The 17,569-nt window shown below is 39.5% G+C and overlaps 1 protein-coding gene across 1 annotated transcript; it reads right to left on the reverse strand.

Annotated features, from left to right (window-relative positions):
- Positions 1 to 378: 378 nt before the first annotated feature.
- Positions 379 to 15,675, reverse strand: dock2 (dedicator of cytokinesis 2; the record flags this gene model as incomplete). Its single annotated transcript, XM_010775132.1, has 20 exons — positions 15,516 to 15,675; positions 13,568 to 13,627; positions 13,407 to 13,447; positions 13,147 to 13,202; positions 12,959 to 13,055; positions 12,728 to 12,876; positions 12,349 to 12,484; positions 11,624 to 11,781; positions 9,715 to 9,796; positions 9,314 to 9,449; positions 8,608 to 8,683; positions 8,385 to 8,461; positions 6,334 to 6,584; positions 5,855 to 5,953; positions 5,582 to 5,654; positions 5,246 to 5,349; positions 3,640 to 3,838; positions 887 to 984; positions 703 to 792; positions 379 to 479 (listed from the first exon to the last, which is right to left on the reverse strand). Coding segments are annotated over exons 1-20 (2,126 nt in total), but the record flags the coding sequence as incomplete, so codon positions are not given.
- Between the last annotated feature and the right edge of the window lie 1,894 nt (positions 15,676 to 17,569).

Here is a 17,569-nt window from a genome sequence, read left to right on the forward strand (position 1 = left end):
CATTGCTGATACACTGCAGCGCTTGTATTTTCCCACAAAAGGAGAATAAATGTTTCAAATTAAGTATTCAGCTGACAGTTTATGGAGGCCACAGTAAAATGACTTAACCCTTAAATAGCCAGCTCATTGAGTTGAATTGATAATAAAGTCTCCTGTGGCAGATGAGTAGAGAGATGTCTTTGCTTTCTATTTTTGGAGCACTTATAAATGATCCTACTGAGAAAAGGTGTAGACATTTTGTTCAGAATATAAAACATTACAATATGATGCAACAAGAACACATTGTGAGAACAGTGGCTTCTGTCATTCAGGAAACGCATGAACTCTGAAACAGAATGAGATGAAAGGAAGTGGTCTGTGATCCAGGAAGTGACTTACTTGTATGCGAGTGTAGCGCTGAAATGCTGCTTGATGTAGGCCTCCAACACTGTGTTGAAGTGCTGGAACTTCCTATCAGCAATCAGAGCTATGATGTATATCTGGCAGACACAAGAGAGACAGAGAGAGCTACATGGTTAAATGGGAGTATACATTTACAAGGCAGATAGGAAGTTATGCACAATCATCTGATAGACATGTTTATTTAGAAAAAGGTGGATAGGTACGCCAAGATGTCACAAATTCAGCTGTATCTGGTGACAGGCCACACACAAACAGAGACATACACGACATTATCTGTGTAAACAAACACCACAAACTCACCAAGGCGTCAAAAACAAGTATGTCATAGTCGTCAGTCTGAGAGTGTTCCATCATGATGCTGAACAAGGCATCCAGAGTGTCCTGCAGAAACTAAAACCCATACATCCAGAAGAAGAGAGTGAGATCACACACATGTCAGTCTGCACACTTAATGTAAAGACACACTTGTATTCACAGCACTGACCTTGACCACCTCCTCTCCATCAATCATTTTGAGTTTCTCAAGGTTTTCTTTGAGGAGTTCGGGTCGACTCCTCCACTTGAGCAGCCCCAGCAGGCCCACTGGAGAGAAGAGACCCACAGAGTACATTTACTGTTCAGCTGTCTTAAACGCAGCTGCCTAGCTCAAAACTAGATGCTGATTAAAGCTGTTAAAATGGAAATGTGTTCCAAATGCATCGTTAAAGACTGTAATTTTCTCAATTGAGTATTTTCACTGTGTTCCCTTGAACATGTGACAGTGTGTCTCCCCTTTGTTCTTCAGAATACATATAAACTGCACTTTTAACATAATTAGTAAGATAAGAAGTTGGTGTTGATAAGCAGTTATGCTGCAATGAAATAAGAGTTGTACAAAATACTTAATATATGGTCTAATCGACAGAAAAGATTGGCAACAATATGATATTCAGCAATCTGCTGCTTTTCTCCATTTCATATCTTTGTGAAATTAATACTTTGTGGTTTGGATGTACATAATACTCTATATACGAAGCATGCCTAGACTCCTGTATCTGTTATTTATCCATTTTATGTAAATAGCATTTGCACAAGGTAAATTGTTGATACACGTACATAAAGTAACCATAAATTAATGAATCAGTAAAGTTATTGTTAGTTACAGCCACAATAAAACTAGTAATGGAATTTCCTGCAGAAAATGCAGATGAAGTAATACAGAAGTAATACAAATTGGAAATTGAAATGTGAAAAAAAACTTAAAAAGTCCAGACATGAGCACAGCTGGTCGCCTTAAAAAATCAAGTGTTGTGCAAGACTCCCTGATAAATACTTATTACCCACTTGGGGCTCTTACTACGAAAATCCAATCAGCGTGTGTGAGCTTCTGTGTCCTGGTTAGTGCATAACCTACATAATATAAGATCGTGCTTGAGAAGTGAAAGTTCTGAAAACTATAAGTACGAAAAAAATTGTAAAAATAATAGATCAAGTTGGGGACATCGCAGGTTATGTGATGCGACACAATCTACGCACCACAACTCACAGCCATTTTAAACTCAGAAAAGGGCATAAAAGGAAATTGTGATAAAGTTAAAACTTTAAAATATATGAAAAGCCAACTCATGGTTTTATGTCTCATAGTCTCGTAGCATTGTTTAAAGTTAGAAATAAAGTTTGAAGCTAAAAATATGTCAATGGAGTTACATTTTCAAGTTGAGCAGGTTTTAAGAGGATTGGAAGATTCTCTCCAAAACAAAGGGAAAGAACATAAAACTAAAAAGAGGAAGGAACATGGAAAGACATTGCACACATCTCCTTAAGGAGCGGAACACTGATATTTCAAAGGTTTCTGTAGCAGAAAGTAGGCACAAGTAGGAGCAGACCAAGAGGTAAGAAAGAATAATAAAGATTGAAAGAACAAAAATGTGAATGTTGCCGAATCTTAAACTAAATAATATATTCAATACATAGATATTATTTTGTAAATCCATCTCTTATGTATAAGTACAGCCATTCGTCTAGTGATGATGTGTCATGTGGACACTCCCTGTTCCTCTGCTCAGACTTTAAGCTGAACATTTAAATCCACAGTTTCTGTCATTAATTCTGCCACAGTTTGACATGGGGCAGATTTCCCCGTCCCTGCAGGGCTGCCTGCTTGAAGCTCATTGCTTTTCCTGTCCAATAATTCCTGACTCACCAAGCCAAGCCGCACATCTGCTGGGTGGCCCCTTACCACACTGTGTGCATGCATGCCTGAGAGTGTCTTTGTGTGTGTGTCAGTTTGAGTGTGTTTGTGGTACTGGTGATTAATATTGCAGGATAATGTTCATTATAGTGATGGACTGGCTTCCTCAGTAACAGCTGTTTCCCTGCACCTGTGCCTGATGCACCATACTGTCTGGAAAGTACGTGCATTGTGTGTGTGTGTGTGTGTGTGTGTGTGTGTGTGTGTGTGTGTGTGTGTGTGTGTGTGTGTGTGTGTGTGTGTGTGTGTGTGTGTATTTGTTGTTGTGCACTTCAGTGTGTGAGTCTGCTTGTCTGGCTGCCTGCCAGAGTGTGTAGGACAAAATGACACACTCCTCACTAATCAAACCCATGTATACACACAGTTCCCACTAGCCTGTGCTTAATAGCCCATGGCCGTAACATGTTACACACACACACACAACCAGATTAATATACAGTTGATTCTTTATTAATTGACTGGACATCTTTATATCTCACTGGACCTTTCAGCTATTGTCACCATGACAGCTTTGAATCTAAAAATAAAATTTGGCTCCAGGGTTGCCGTTTATGTGCATATCACTACTAATTATGTTGTTGTTCTGAAGAGAAATATGTCTTTCCCAAACAGTAAGCCCAAGAGAATATGGTATTCAGACCAGTCATGTTTTCAGAAATAAAGAAACCTCCTAAGCAGCGGATGTGTCCTCTACCAATTTATCAACCAACAGATGATTCATTGTCTTGGCATGCCCTTATTACTCTGTTGAAAGATGTTAATTAATGTTTTTTTTAACATGTCAGGATTAATTTCAAATACGTTCCTCCTCATAATTTCTGTCGTGACCTTTCTTCAACTTTTGTGAGCGTGTGTGCGTACTGTACGTGCATGCATGTTTCTGAAATAAATGTTTTGCCCTTCCAAGTCTCCAGAGTTGATGAATTTTAACAGAATGTCAAAAAGGAGCTATTCGAACATTCCACACCTTCCCCCCACGCACAGAAACACACATACTGTACACCTACCATTCTGGGTGAGCTTGGTGGAGCAGACCAGGGTGGAGGTGCAGAAGCTGTCTCTGGAGCTGACGGACAGGCCTCCACTCCCGGACACGTTGCTGGAGCTGCGACTCAGCACTGACCCCTTGTGGTTGTCGCTGTGGTTGTTGCGGGTCGAAGGCAGTGAGAGGTAGCAGTTCACGTCTTCCATGCGCTTGCTGTCACCCTGAGAATACAATGTAAGGGAGTCATTTTCAACCCAATAATGTTCAGCATCACAATGTAGTAATCGTACTAAAGTTTCAGTCTCTCTCAACCTTCGAAAAGATAATTAAATAAACACAATTAATGTATTTATTAAATACATACTCTTCAGGTTGAGAGGGACCACACTTTTAGTATGGTCAACAAATTGTGATGAAAACAATTATGTTGACACACCAGTAATGCTAAAACTTGCTAATGATGGCACAGATGGTTGATGGCTACGCAGCAGCATTGGGATGGGAATTATACTTCCTGTGTTAAGTCAGACTGTCGTGATAGAAACACAGGAGTACGAGACACTGGGGTTGGATACACTGGCAATGATTTATAAGGCCAGCCCTGAAGGAACAAAAGACAAACAGTACCTGGAGTCGCCGGTTCCACAGCAGTTGTTCTCTGTGATCACAATGCATTATCTACTTCTACCTGACTCCATTTCGGTTTGTAAACTCATAACTTTAGAAAACAGGTTAGACCCAAACAAAAACCACCCCAGCTGTTGGTACAGCATTTTTCTTGCTGAAAGTGCTGAAGAGATAGACCGAACACATAGAGAAGACGGAAACTATGAGAATAAGCAACATCAAATTGATTTATATTACTATTTTGTATACGTTTTGTTAATGTGATTAAACTTTACCTACTATACTTTTTATATATGATTCACTGTACTGTAGGTCAGGTCAGATTCGTTTGGGGCTCAAACCTCAACTCTACCCTCTTAAATGCCAAAAGAGTAAGTAATAATGAGTGAGTGGCACAGAGATCGAGAGGAATGCAGGGATAACGAGAGATAATCGAGAAAGAGGGCACATAGGGACCATCCATTTGGTCTTTAGAGTAACACGAGTAATTAATCTTCATTGCGTTTGGCATTTAATCAATAGTGGGATTCAATCTTAGCTTTGGCTCATTTGGCAGCAAATCTATTTGGCTTTATTCAACCTGGGTTGCTATAATCTCCGGTCCAGACTCACTAAATGTTTAGGTCTTCTTTAATGATACTTGCAACTGATTAACTGTTATAGAAAATATAACTATTAATGATATCTGGTCATTAAATAGTTATTGCGCTGGTTGTGTTGTTTACCAGTTTGTATGTTGCCACTTAAACTTGTACCTACACATTTATTCCAGATGTATTGTAATAATGGCTGTTTAATCCAAATAAACTGGGATCATTTCTCATCATTAAATGCTCACCCTGTCATGTTTTACTCTCAGAGGGGCTTTGACGATGGGATATGGTTCTTGCACATCCACTTTAGATAAATCAGTGAGCTGAAATTTGCATCATGATGATTTGTTTTTCTATGAACCTGATCGTCTGCTTTCTTTCTGCATTGGTTCTGTTTTTGATTCTGACCTTGAAGACTACAAGGTCATGCAGTCCATCTTGCAGAACTGTCCCGTCGTCCTTCATCAGACGCACAAAGGCCATGGCAAAGTTCTTCTCGCTCTTGTCCTTGGCTGGAGACGAAGGAGACGGGTTTATACATTTAAAGAGGGTAGAAACACATAAGAAGGGGAGGAGGTGGAGGGAGGATTCAGACATTGCAGGAATAAAAAGCAGCGATTTGTATAATCAAGTGTGCGTAATGATGGCTTGGGCCATTTTCCAAATTGCTCCCAATCATTCGGTGTTTGCAGTGCCCCATAATGCTCAGGGGAGCAGTGGAGAGGCGGAGAGGCCAATACTCACACTCCTGGGAAGAGCGGTGTCTGAACATGAAGCGTAAATGAATCCTGTGCATTTCTTCCAGGGGAACAGCCACCTGGAGGACACATTATTATAGGAAATATATAAGAACATATATTCAAACTTTACAGGTTTATTTTCTTGGTAGTTATGTTTGAAATGGAGACACCTTCAAGAAAACAAAAATAAGTTTCTATAGAAAAAAGTAAAATTCTACCACAAACTTTATTTGAATTGTTAGCTCTGCAACTCCCTCTCACACAAACACACACACACCTTAATTGTCTCCATCCAGCGGGGCTGTTTGACTTGGTAGTAGATGACGGATCTGTACTCACTGACCGCCTTATCCCCTGCGCCCAAACAGATGGAGTTCTAGGAAAGAGGGAGAGAGAGAAAAAAGTTTGTGTCATATTGAGATGAAGGATTTTATGTTTGTGACTTTGTGTGCATATGTGCGTGTGTGATGTTCATCCATGTGTGCCTAAAAATGGATTTTCATTCTGGGATAAAGCCACGTTTGTGTCCCTGACTATGAGGGGGTGAATAAGCCCCTGATCAGTGCCGTGTTTGCTCAGTGGCCTAAACCAACTCAATCTCTTAAACATTACACATAGGGTACACAGGCACACACACTCTTACCTGCAGACTCCACCTCAAATCCCAGACACACAAATCAATGTGTGTTTACACTAATCCCTTTTCTCTTTAAATATGCGCGTGTGTCCGCAGCCTCATCTCTTCGTGCTGCTCACCTGTATGACCTTGCCCTCCTCATCGCAGACCCACATGATGACCTCCACGTTTTTCTGTGTCGTCTTGTTGTATTTGTCGAAGTCGCCGCCCTGTAAGGTGAGGTAGATGTCGTTGCGCACGTCTCCCGGCATAATGATCTCCGGGAAGCCCAGCTTGCGGGCCACCACGGTGCTGCGGTCCACCAGGTGAGGGTATTCCTTCCGGATCTGAACTATGTCCCCGACCAGAGTCTTCAAAGTCACCCACAGACCTGGAGGGAGACAGGGGAGAGAAAGAGGCTTTGGATTCATATTCTACCCATGTACATTCCTCAGGTTCATAAGTAAAAAACTGGATGTTTACAATGGGACGATTCTTTTATTCCCTTTTCTTAAGCAGTGTTGACTTTCCTTAAAAATACATATGAATGATAAGCCCCTTTAGATCATCAGAAGATTCTTGTGTCTCTTAAGAAAGATGACACAAATCTAAAGTGTAATAATAATAACTAAGCAATACATTTGTAAAGAAGCAACATTTCCTTGTGGAATTTTAAGATAATAATAATACGTTTATTTAGTATAGCACCTTTCAGAAATACAATTCATAAAGTGCTTCACAAGAAAAAGAGGAAAAAAAAACAAGACCACAGAAACATGAATACAATAAAAACATGTTTAAGGTTAGATGTCCATTATTATCAAAAAAAAGATATCATATCAACTGGACAGTATCCGATATCCATCCCTGTACTGATTTATCGCTTATTGACTCCTTGGTAACTACTGAAGATGTTGTGTTCATTACTGTTCAGTGCCACAATCAAGGAATATAAACACATTCTCCTGTAATACTTTAATAGGGAACAAAGTTGAGCACCCAAAACAGCTTATAGGAAAACACTGGGCTATAAGTTTGTAATTCAATGCTACTTAATACAGAACTTTGTGGAACCGAATATCAGAACATTTAAGAAGAAATTGCTGCCACTTCGGTTGATTCTAAAAATAAGGGATCCAGAGAGTTTTTATTTTGCTCTGCCGGTAAGTAAAATCGAATTAAAGCCAAAGAAAGGAAAAAAGAATTTCAAGGCCCTCTACTATTAAATCTTAATTCATGAAAACATTTTAAGAGGTTTTCAGCATCCCTAAAACACTTAAGCTTGACAGATGAACATAAAGTGAGATCCACTTTGTAAAATCTAAGTGTTTATATACGAGGAGCATAATGTTAAAGTGTCTCAAGGTGATGTGCGGATGTGAAAATGTCTTCTGTTGTTACAGACTAGACTAATCAATAACACTATAAAACCTCTGTCTCCTGTTTGTCAAAGGGGTGTAAAAGAAGGGGGGGGGGAGGAATGTTGTCCTAAAGAATATGGGCTCTCAAATCTTTCAGAGAAATGATGGGAAAAAGCATGGAAAAGGATGAGCCATTTCACAATAGTACATGGACTGTGTCACAAACCCACATGTTCAAGGCTAAAAGCATACCTACAGGGATTACTCTTGATATGTGTGTCAGTGTGTGCTGTGGCAGAAAAATGAGTGAGAGGAAGGAGAGATTAGGAGTGAGTAATGGAAAGAACAGACATCGGCCGGCCTCAGGTGCTCCTTCCATATCTGCTCGTCCTTTCCTATCTAGGTTACACCCAGGGCTTTCAGGAGCGTGAGGAAAGATAAAGCTGAGTGATATGACACTGTAGTCCGACATGCAGGCTACGTCTATGAGGTGCCACCCATAGAGGCTGTCACAGTCTGCCATATACATTGGGCAGTGGGCAGCGAGACTAAACCTTGTGAGGGAGAAAAAAAGGGTAAGTAATATGAAAACATCGGCTCGAGGGCTCATGCTATCCATCAGGATAATGTCCTCCGTTCTCACCCACAGAGCAGAGAGAAGAGGTGAGGATGTGATGAGACATGGCCATTTTGTCTCACCACAATTGGCTGCAGCGTACTCAGTCCAGTGGGAACCTTTAGAGCATACAGGGCCACTTACTTTGCCAGAAAAATCCCCTGGCTTTCACACATGGATACAGAGAGAGAAGCTGGTAAATGCAGAAGCGTACCTTGCCCGCCACTGTCTCCTCGTGACGCTGTCACTTTGTTCAGCAAGGAGTGTAGAAAGTCATTCTCAGCAACTACCCTGGAGCCAAACAAAACACACTTTAAAACCCATAGAAATTGTTTAATAAAAAAGTCTCACAAATGCTGAAACCTTCACACGAAAAATGCAATATTGCTTTGAATTACATGGAGTGTTTGATAGTAAAAGAGGGAAATACAACATACGGGAAGAATGGGATAAAGAACTGCTTCTCTTCATCGCATTCATTCTTCCCTTTGATGATATCACTGATGTCCATCACTGCCAAGAACAAAAAAACAAGTGTGACAGTGAACAAAGAAAACAAAACAATTATAAAGAGTAGTTCCTGATGCTGTATTCACATCAGTCAAAAATGTTAGACATGTGAACATCTTGCATATAAATCGTTATCACACACTAGTCAAAACAGACCAGACTGGAGCTAGTGGGACCAATAATAGCCTGAGGGTCTGGCCATGACCATCAACATTTTAGTTGTGTTAGTGCTAAAACTAAAAAGTACTGTGGCTGTATTAGTGAGCTTGCATGTTTAAGGATACAAACAAAAAACGTCTTATTTCTCTATGTAGCTTTTAAAAAAGGGGTTGGCTTATTTCAGGCCAATGCAGTAGCCAGTGTTTCCGCCAGACCAGGGCTGAGAGGGCGTCTTTTTTTGGGCTCGAGTTCAGGGCGTTCCGAGCTGAATAAGGCCGTCAAATGACGGCAAGACGCCCCCCTGGCGGAAACACTGGCAGTAGCATTTCAAATGGTTGGGCTTATTAAAAGATAATGTACCTGAAGGATTCTTAGAGTTTTGAATTTGTATCTTAATGGTTGATTGCCCTCATTATAAAACATTTAGCAACAACTTTGACCAAAACTAAACAGCACTGGCTGATCTTATAGTACCTGCCACCCCAAAGGGCCGCCTCAGGCCTTGGGTGCACTTCTTGTTCAAAGTCTCTTTTAGGTCCATCCTGCCCACTCTCACTATCTGACAGATCAGATAAATCTTCTCTCTGCACAGGTCCTTGTTTCCCAAGTCCTGGTGGAGAGAAAGAGAGACAGGAAAGCAGAGAGAACAAAAAGCAAAGTAAGAAGTGCACGATGAATGTGATAATAACCGATACAAGGATGAATAGATAGAGGAGAGAAGAGTTTGGGGGGAAAGGGTAGGTGGGAAAGAGGGGGAGGAAGGAAATGAAAAACAATGCAATCTTCTTAGAAGGAATAACCCCATTCATTCTTATTAAGTACAGTGTATTTTGATGTAAAGAACAGTGAGACAGTGCCCTCCTGTGGTCACTTACTGTAAAGACAACCTTCAGGTTGTTCAGCATGTCAATCTCCTTCGGGAATCCTTTGCTGCCCCAGCGAACTAAGTAGTTCTCACTGCAAAAACATGACAAGAACTGTTGTTAGTGTTCTGCAAAGCTATAACTCACATTAGTTTAACATACAGCGAGACATAGTATCAACAATTACCATTTTAATAAATATAATCAACAAGAATTTCTAAGAAAATTACATCTATAGTGCGTTATGCAGGCATTCACTGCGAAATATAATGCATTCATAATGTTCCATGTCTATACTGGCAAACACACAATGCTTCCTGAAGTACTATATTAACAGTCATAAAGTATTAAATATGTTAATTATAAGTGTCTTATTGATGTTCTTGACTAGCTCTAGAGATTATTAAAAGAATCTGTGCTAAGAAGTATTACTAATACAAGAAAATTATTAGCATGTAAGTCGTCATTACTCATCTATGAATGCATTGCACTTACTAACACCACTACTCAAACCAACGAATCAGGCTGGTGCACACTGTCACATGGGCTTTACCATATGCATAGTATATTTACTGATGGGAAACTACATTCATTCTGAAATGCTAAAGCTAAAATGTTCCCTGACAGGCATGTGGATCCATTAATGTTACCCAGTGCAGCTGAATAACAATTAAAACCTGTTCTAAAAATACATCCCATAATTCCCAAAAGCATTTTCCTGTCATGCGAGCACCAGCCACTGACAGTAAAGAAAAATAGACAGCAAGACAGACACATGGGTTCAGCAGGGTGGATCAAAGCAGAGAAAAAGTCTCCCATCATAAAATCCAATATTTAGCATTTCTGCCGGAGAGAGGCAGACATATAAAAAAAAGTTGAGGGAGTTGGTAGAACAAAAATAAAAAGCAAAACATAAAGCAGTATTCACACAAGTATAACAAGAACACAGACAGAAAAAAAGAAACCAGAATAAAGTAAGCGAAGATTTAACAGTGAAAGATATATGTTGAAAAAAACATGATCGATCATGCTCTATCTTAATACTTGCAGCTGCAGTGGCTGAGACCTAGATATACCCAGTATGACAGTGAGTGACAGGGCTTAGCATCAACCCTGTCAGCCACCACACAGCACTGCCAGTCAGTGTCAGCTGCCCTATAATTTGTGTTTTTTGTATTCTTCTTTTTGCATCCCCTTGTTGTAATTAAGTGGGGTTCAAAAAGGGAGCAGAGAAGGACAAAAGCAGAGAAAGAGAGATATATATATACAGCTGCGGGAGGCTGTGGCTCAGTGGAATGGTGCGCTGAACTTCGAATCAGGGGATAGCAAGTTTGAGTCCCACTGCTGTCAGCATGGCGTTGTGACCCTGCAGGAGAGACACTTCACTCCAAATTGCTCCTGTGGGGATTGCCCACTGAACGTCGCTTTGGATAAAAGCGTCTAACACGTGACATGTAACGTAAGGAAAGAATGTATGGTAAAAAATAAATCCAGTCAGTGAATGGGTATGAGAGGATTATAGCGTTGGCTAAATCTACCACTTCACGAAGCTAAAGCTAAATCCTGTCAATACGTGCCTTACGAAGACATCTTGTTTAAAAAAACAACAATAGTTATTCATAGTCATGCACCTTGTTTTCTATCTCAAAGTGACACAAAGCTACACGACAAAATCGAATCAACTGCATGGCAGTGGGATGAATTAAATCTGCCAGACTTTAACATTAACATCATTTTAATTTGAAGGCTAAACCCAGACATTTAAATTTGCATATGAATCTGGGGCTTCAAATATGCGTTTAAAAAAATACATTAAAGAGAATAACAGTGAAAAGAAAAACAGCAGCATGTAAAAGAAGACTTTTTAAAGCTCACTGTAGGAGGGAAGGAACTAAAGCCAAGAAAGAAGGAAAAGTGAAACCTGATAATGGCTTGTTTGACAGGGTCGTATAGGGACATGAAGAGCTCCGAGTCCTCTCCAATGCGACAGACAAAGTTCCTGACAAACACGTAGAGGCTGTGGGTGGGGGACGACTGGATCCGTGCGGAGATCCCGCTGTGGTCCGTCTGGATGTTGGACTGCAGGGGAGGACATTAGTTAAAGGAGGTTAACTTGGGACAAAATGTCTGTCGAAAGCCTTTACTGCAAACTACTTAATTCTGCGAAATACCAACTGCAGCATGAAGATTATGGGTTTGTAAAGGAGAATCAAATCATGAGAAAGAATATCATTATGGAATACATTCTCCTTTTGCTAATTAATCAATGTTCAAATGTAGCACAGGATTTACAGAGCTGCAGTGAAGTCAAGACAATTTGAAATCGAAAAGCTTGGCTCGCAGACATGATTGTTAAGTGAAATATATTATCTTCCATTTTCATGCAGATGACGTTTAATTGAGCTACTTTCTTATCATAAAAACAAAGTAAATGACAAAACTGTGATTCCACCTTTATCTAGTTGATGACAGCTTTTTCCCATGAACAGTTTCCCTTTGAAAATCCCATGGATACCTCTGGGAAGTATAGTGCAGTGAAACGATAGCAATATATCAAAGAAGTCCCTTGAAACTTTGTGTGATTTCATCATGGGGTTCTGTTTTATCTGCTCCCCACTGCCCTGCCTTCTCATCTTTCGTCCTTACCTGCTCCTCTTTGATGCGCTCATTGATCTTGGCTGTAGCCTCCTCGTGGGCCCGAAAAAGACTGATGACGTTTGCCCGTTCGGGGTCCAAGATGTTCCCATCCTCGTCTCTCACCACTTGGTCCAGCTCCAGGATCCTGTAGTGGGAAGAAGGAGATACCGCTCGGGTGAGGATTGGGGAGATGGATGGAAAGTGTACAAAGGACTGAAAAAAGGCAACAAGTGAGGGATTGGAGGAAATAACGATAAGGGGAGAAGAGTCTGAAAAGTTCTGTTACAAAAAATGTGGAAAGGTAAGGGAGGACAACAGAAGGGTTTACAAAAATTGGCTCAAACATTGACCAATCTAAACAAGCTATTTTGATTTGGACCAGACATACTTGTTGCCATAGTCAATCTTCGAGGTGACTTTTTGCTTGAGCTCCTTGAATTCGTCACTAGGCAGAGTGCCAGACAGGAGCTGGGAACGCCACTCCATAAGCTCACACATCAGCCTCTGGACCTGCTTCACACGCGTCCGCTTGTTGGCCTGGATAGGTAGATATATGTTGTTACTCCCAGATATACACACGTTCACATAAAATAAGTGTTTTTCTATGTTGTTTGTTTACCACGAAGAGCTGCTTCCATATGCTTCCCCACTCCCTCAAAGTGGTGGTCACCTCTTTCACCAAGGGCATCTCTGCAGACAGCACAACCTCCTCTCCTCTGTAGGCAGACATACAGCACACAAAATATGACAAAATATTCAAAGAACATCATTTTCGGAGTCAGATGAAGACTTCTTAAGTTCACTCACCCTCGTTTTTCAACGACAACCTCCCTAAGATGGACAAAACTGGCAGGGAACACTCCCTGCAAAGGAACAAGTAATAAGCGAGATATGTACATAAATGAGAGCAGCTCTCACCTTTCCTTTTCACAAAACTAGAACAAATATCTCTCAGTTGAATAAAGCTAGTTGAAGGAAATGCATAATGTGTTATTATGACCTTTCTGATCAAATCAATGTGATGCACAGTCTGGTGTGAATACAGGTTAATGTGTGTGAGCTCTTACCCACACGACTTTGTTCCTGACCAGGTGGCCTCTGTACCATCCTGAAAGAAAAACTCAATATCAGTTTTCTGCCATACTGTGATCTTTGTTGCATAATATGATTTTCTATGCTATGATGCATTGCATACCGCGCAATATTTAATATATTTATTTATTCTTACCATCACAGACCTCCTGGATTTGGACCGCATCTCCTACCTCAAGGGAAAGCTGCTTTTCTCCTTTGCCGAAAAAATTCCACTTAACTAAAAATGAAATGGTTACAGTCTGATAAGGGGCATATATGATAGTTCATTGTTTAATAGCACTATTATTCAAAACAAACTTCATAAACAAACAAATACTAGCTGGGCAGGGTTAATACTGTATGTTGCTATCATGTTATGAATGTTAGCTAAAGTAAGCTAGCCCGATTGGTGAAGTGCACCAGTTCTTGAGAAACGAGTCGACGGCAAAAAAGTTGTCCTGTGTGATAAGGGCTAAAGCAAACGCCTAACGCTTTTTTGTTATGTCAATGAAGGAAAACTACTCATAGCTTAATATCATATGGCCTAGCCCTAGATAAACAAAAGTTGAAAAAGGCTAGCCTAGCTCAGTTCAACCGGTCCAAAGCGCAGCACGGATCACCTGTCAAACCACCAAAACAGCAACCAATGAGCAACAGAGCCGTATGTTTATTCACGCCTACATTATTATTGACAACGGCTCTTCATCTCTCCCTTTTTCATGACCTCTTCAGTCACTGCACCAACAAAGGATTTACAGTCAGGTCAATTAAGAGAAAATAAAATAAAAATTGCAAGGCAGCATTATTTATAAGGAACATCTCAACCACAGAGTCAATGCAAGGGGCTTTCATATACTGTACAAGAACAAACCCATTGAAATTATGTTTTTAATGTTTTAAATAATGAGCAATAAATAACAAAAGTAAAAAAATAAAATAACATTCAAATAGACAATGTCCAAAAAGGTCTACTAAAATACTATCTGACAAGACCACAAATTGTAGACATTGTGTGTGTCTGCACCACTTTGGTCTCTCTTAATGATTAGACACTTAACCAGTTACGCAGAAATGACTGCTATCACCATTTATTTTATTGTTGACTGTAATACATTGAAATGCATACTTTTTGGAAAATTAAGACACATGTTTATATAATTTCAAGATTATGCGTTTTTTACAGTATTTAGATTTAAGGCTTAGAACTAAAAAAACAAAAGCTTCAGACTTTCTTCCTCCACTTCCTGTGTTGTAGTCTTATACAGTCCAGGAATATGTTATTCTCTATAAAGAAGGTCCGCAACACTTTAATCAGTAATCTTATTAGTAACAGATACAAATGACCTATATAAATTCACTACCCTCTTCTCTGTCAATCTTCAAGCAGTAGAACAACTTCCCTTACTTTTTATACAATGCAAATTAAATCTCGTATTTATTTCAAGCAACTGATTAATCAAGGCATTGTGTGCAACAAGGCAGTGAAGCTCTGCCATAACAATCTGTATTAGAATTCATAAATCTGTATTCCTGTGTGTCTGCATCGCATATCTAACGGCAACACATGCTGATCAGCTCGACCATATTCAACCCACACAGCAGATAACTACAGATTGTACTGAGACGTTATGCTTTAACTGTCTACGATTTGTTCCTGAAGCAAAAATCAATCTTTCCAAAACCTAAAATAGTTATTTTCTAAAAAATATGCAAAGAATAATGTGAAATGCATGAAGATTGCCTACTCACTGCCACTTATTTATGCATTAGTTAAAGAGAGATGCATTTCTTGATTTTATTCCCCACATAGTCTTAACTCTTACGAGTTAAGTTGTATTGAAGTTTAAAGGTGAATATGAATTTAGGATTTGTTTTATTTTGGGGGATATACTTGTAATGTGTATATCCTAAAGTTATGTGTGTCCACTAGCACCTGCTCACATCCTGTTAAGCAGGAAGTGAAGGGCATATATTTTACTCTCATTCTTATTGATAGCATAGATTGGTTACAATCACACCTAACGGATAGACACTGTACCAACATGTAAGTGCTTGAACGCACACACACAAAGACACCCAAACGTTAACACAAACCAACTTACCTACACCGTACCGCTCTGTTGTGGTCCTCGTCCAAGGAGCCATGACTACATGTAGCCCTTTGCCTACTTCCTTTTAGCACTACTTCTTTTTAGTTTGCAAAGTCTTTTTTTGGATTCGCTTCCAATTTCTCTCTCAGCCTCTGTATTTGGAGGGTGTCTACTAAACTTCTCACTTCTGTATTTGTGTAACTCTAAATTAAAACAACAAGCCCATCCCCCTTTGTGTCTCTTCCTCTTCTGTCTCTCCTCTCTTCCTGCCTTCAGACCGTTGAGGGGAAGTGGTTGAGTGTAACAAGGTGGAGTCCTATAGACCCACAGGCCTGCGCCGTGTGTGAAGTCTCCATTTTGTTCATTTTGACTAAGTGGAATACTTTATCTGTGTTATAAGTGAAAATAAAACATCAATAGCCAGTGTCTTCTTTTAGAGATGGGATAAGAAGGGATATGTATAGTATGCAAAATTACCTACTATGTCAAAACTTTATCTAAACATGTTCTTTTTGCAATTCTTAATTAATGCAATCTTAACACAATATGCACTCGACAGGACACAGTGTGTGAAGTCAGTAGTCTGTCGATGACTTCAGTCAATAGTCTGCCAGCTCGCACTGTGTGCCCTCACCACATCTTTGATCATCATCCTTTAAATGTTTAAATAACAACTGGCAACAAGCATCCATAATAGATGGGACCTTTTCGAAAATCATAGACCACTCTCTAGTATTATTGTGAATACAATCTTAAAGCTTCAAGTAGAAAATAACAGGAACATCATCATATTTTATTTAACAGTGGAGAAGATAGTAACATTGAAATGATCTATCTCTAAACTACAAATCTGCATGACGGTCCAAAGAAAGTACTTTTTTTTCTGTGAGTGCGTCCCTGTTTTGTTTATCTCATGCACACTCATAAGACAGGGAAGAAAAAGATGGCCAGCAAATCAACATGGATTTAAATTAGTTGAATATAAACGGTTGTTTATCAGCTGGCAAAATAAATTGAATGTATGAATTACAATTTTTGTTTCTGTTGACAGAGTTTAGTCAGCTTGTTTGATACGTTAAAAAGTTTTAATTAAAGAATATTTTGGATAAGAGAGTTTTTTTCTCTGCGTATTCATTTATATGGCTGAATTTGTCTCGCCCTTCGGCCTGCGGCTAACAGACTAACAAATGACTGATTTCCTGAAGAATTATGTAATTATTTTGCTTATCCTAAAGAGGGTGGTAGAGTTCTAAATCATTTGTTATTTTTAATTTTATTCCCTTGGTATTACTTAATCTTATCAGATCAAGATATGGGATATTTCAAACACACTGTTGACCTAGACTTAGATATGTGACTTCACTTCCCGTTAATAAAGATTTATACAAAGCTAATGGAATTTGAGGTATCAATGCCAACTGCCACAATATCAGTTTAAATATACTTATCATTTCCTTACACAGCCTTGTATGGGAAGTCTGGAGGCCAAACAACATCAAAGCAAAGTAACACCCAACTGTGGTGTTGATTAAAAAAATACATCACATACATAGCCAATATTTTATGACACCATCCACCTATATGAAGGAGTGTCAGTCAGGTATCCTCCACCAGCTCAGACACATCAGAGGTTGTGTTGTTATGGAAACCTGAGTGGAGATAGAGCTTGTCAACACACTAAGGATTATAAAGTGAAAGAAAGGTGAGCTTATAACATTAACAAGTATGTAACTGTTAAGATTCGACACCTTCAAAACAAGTTATATGATTTGTGTGAAAGGAAGAGTGAGAGAAAGAAGGCATGTAGACGAACAAAGAAGGAGAAAAACAAAGAAGACATTTTTTTTAAATGATAAAGAAAGATATGTTATCGCATAGTTCTGTGTAGTGGAACAAAACTGGAGCCTTGTTACTGCGACACAAGGAGAAATAAAGGCGGAGCGTTGAGGTGAGTGGAATACAAAAGTAACCAATGCAACAGGCTGATATAACCAGAGAAGAGACAACCATTCTATAAATGAAGGAACAGAAACAGAGAGAGGAATCAATAAATGGTACAAAAAGAG

The sequence above is a fragment of the Notothenia coriiceps genome, unplaced genomic scaffold (genome assembly GCF_000735185.1).
Source record: "Notothenia coriiceps isolate Sejong01 unplaced genomic scaffold, NC01 NC01_scaffold00015385, whole genome shotgun sequence".
NCBI lineage: Eukaryota > Metazoa > Chordata > Actinopteri > Perciformes > Nototheniidae > Notothenia > Notothenia coriiceps.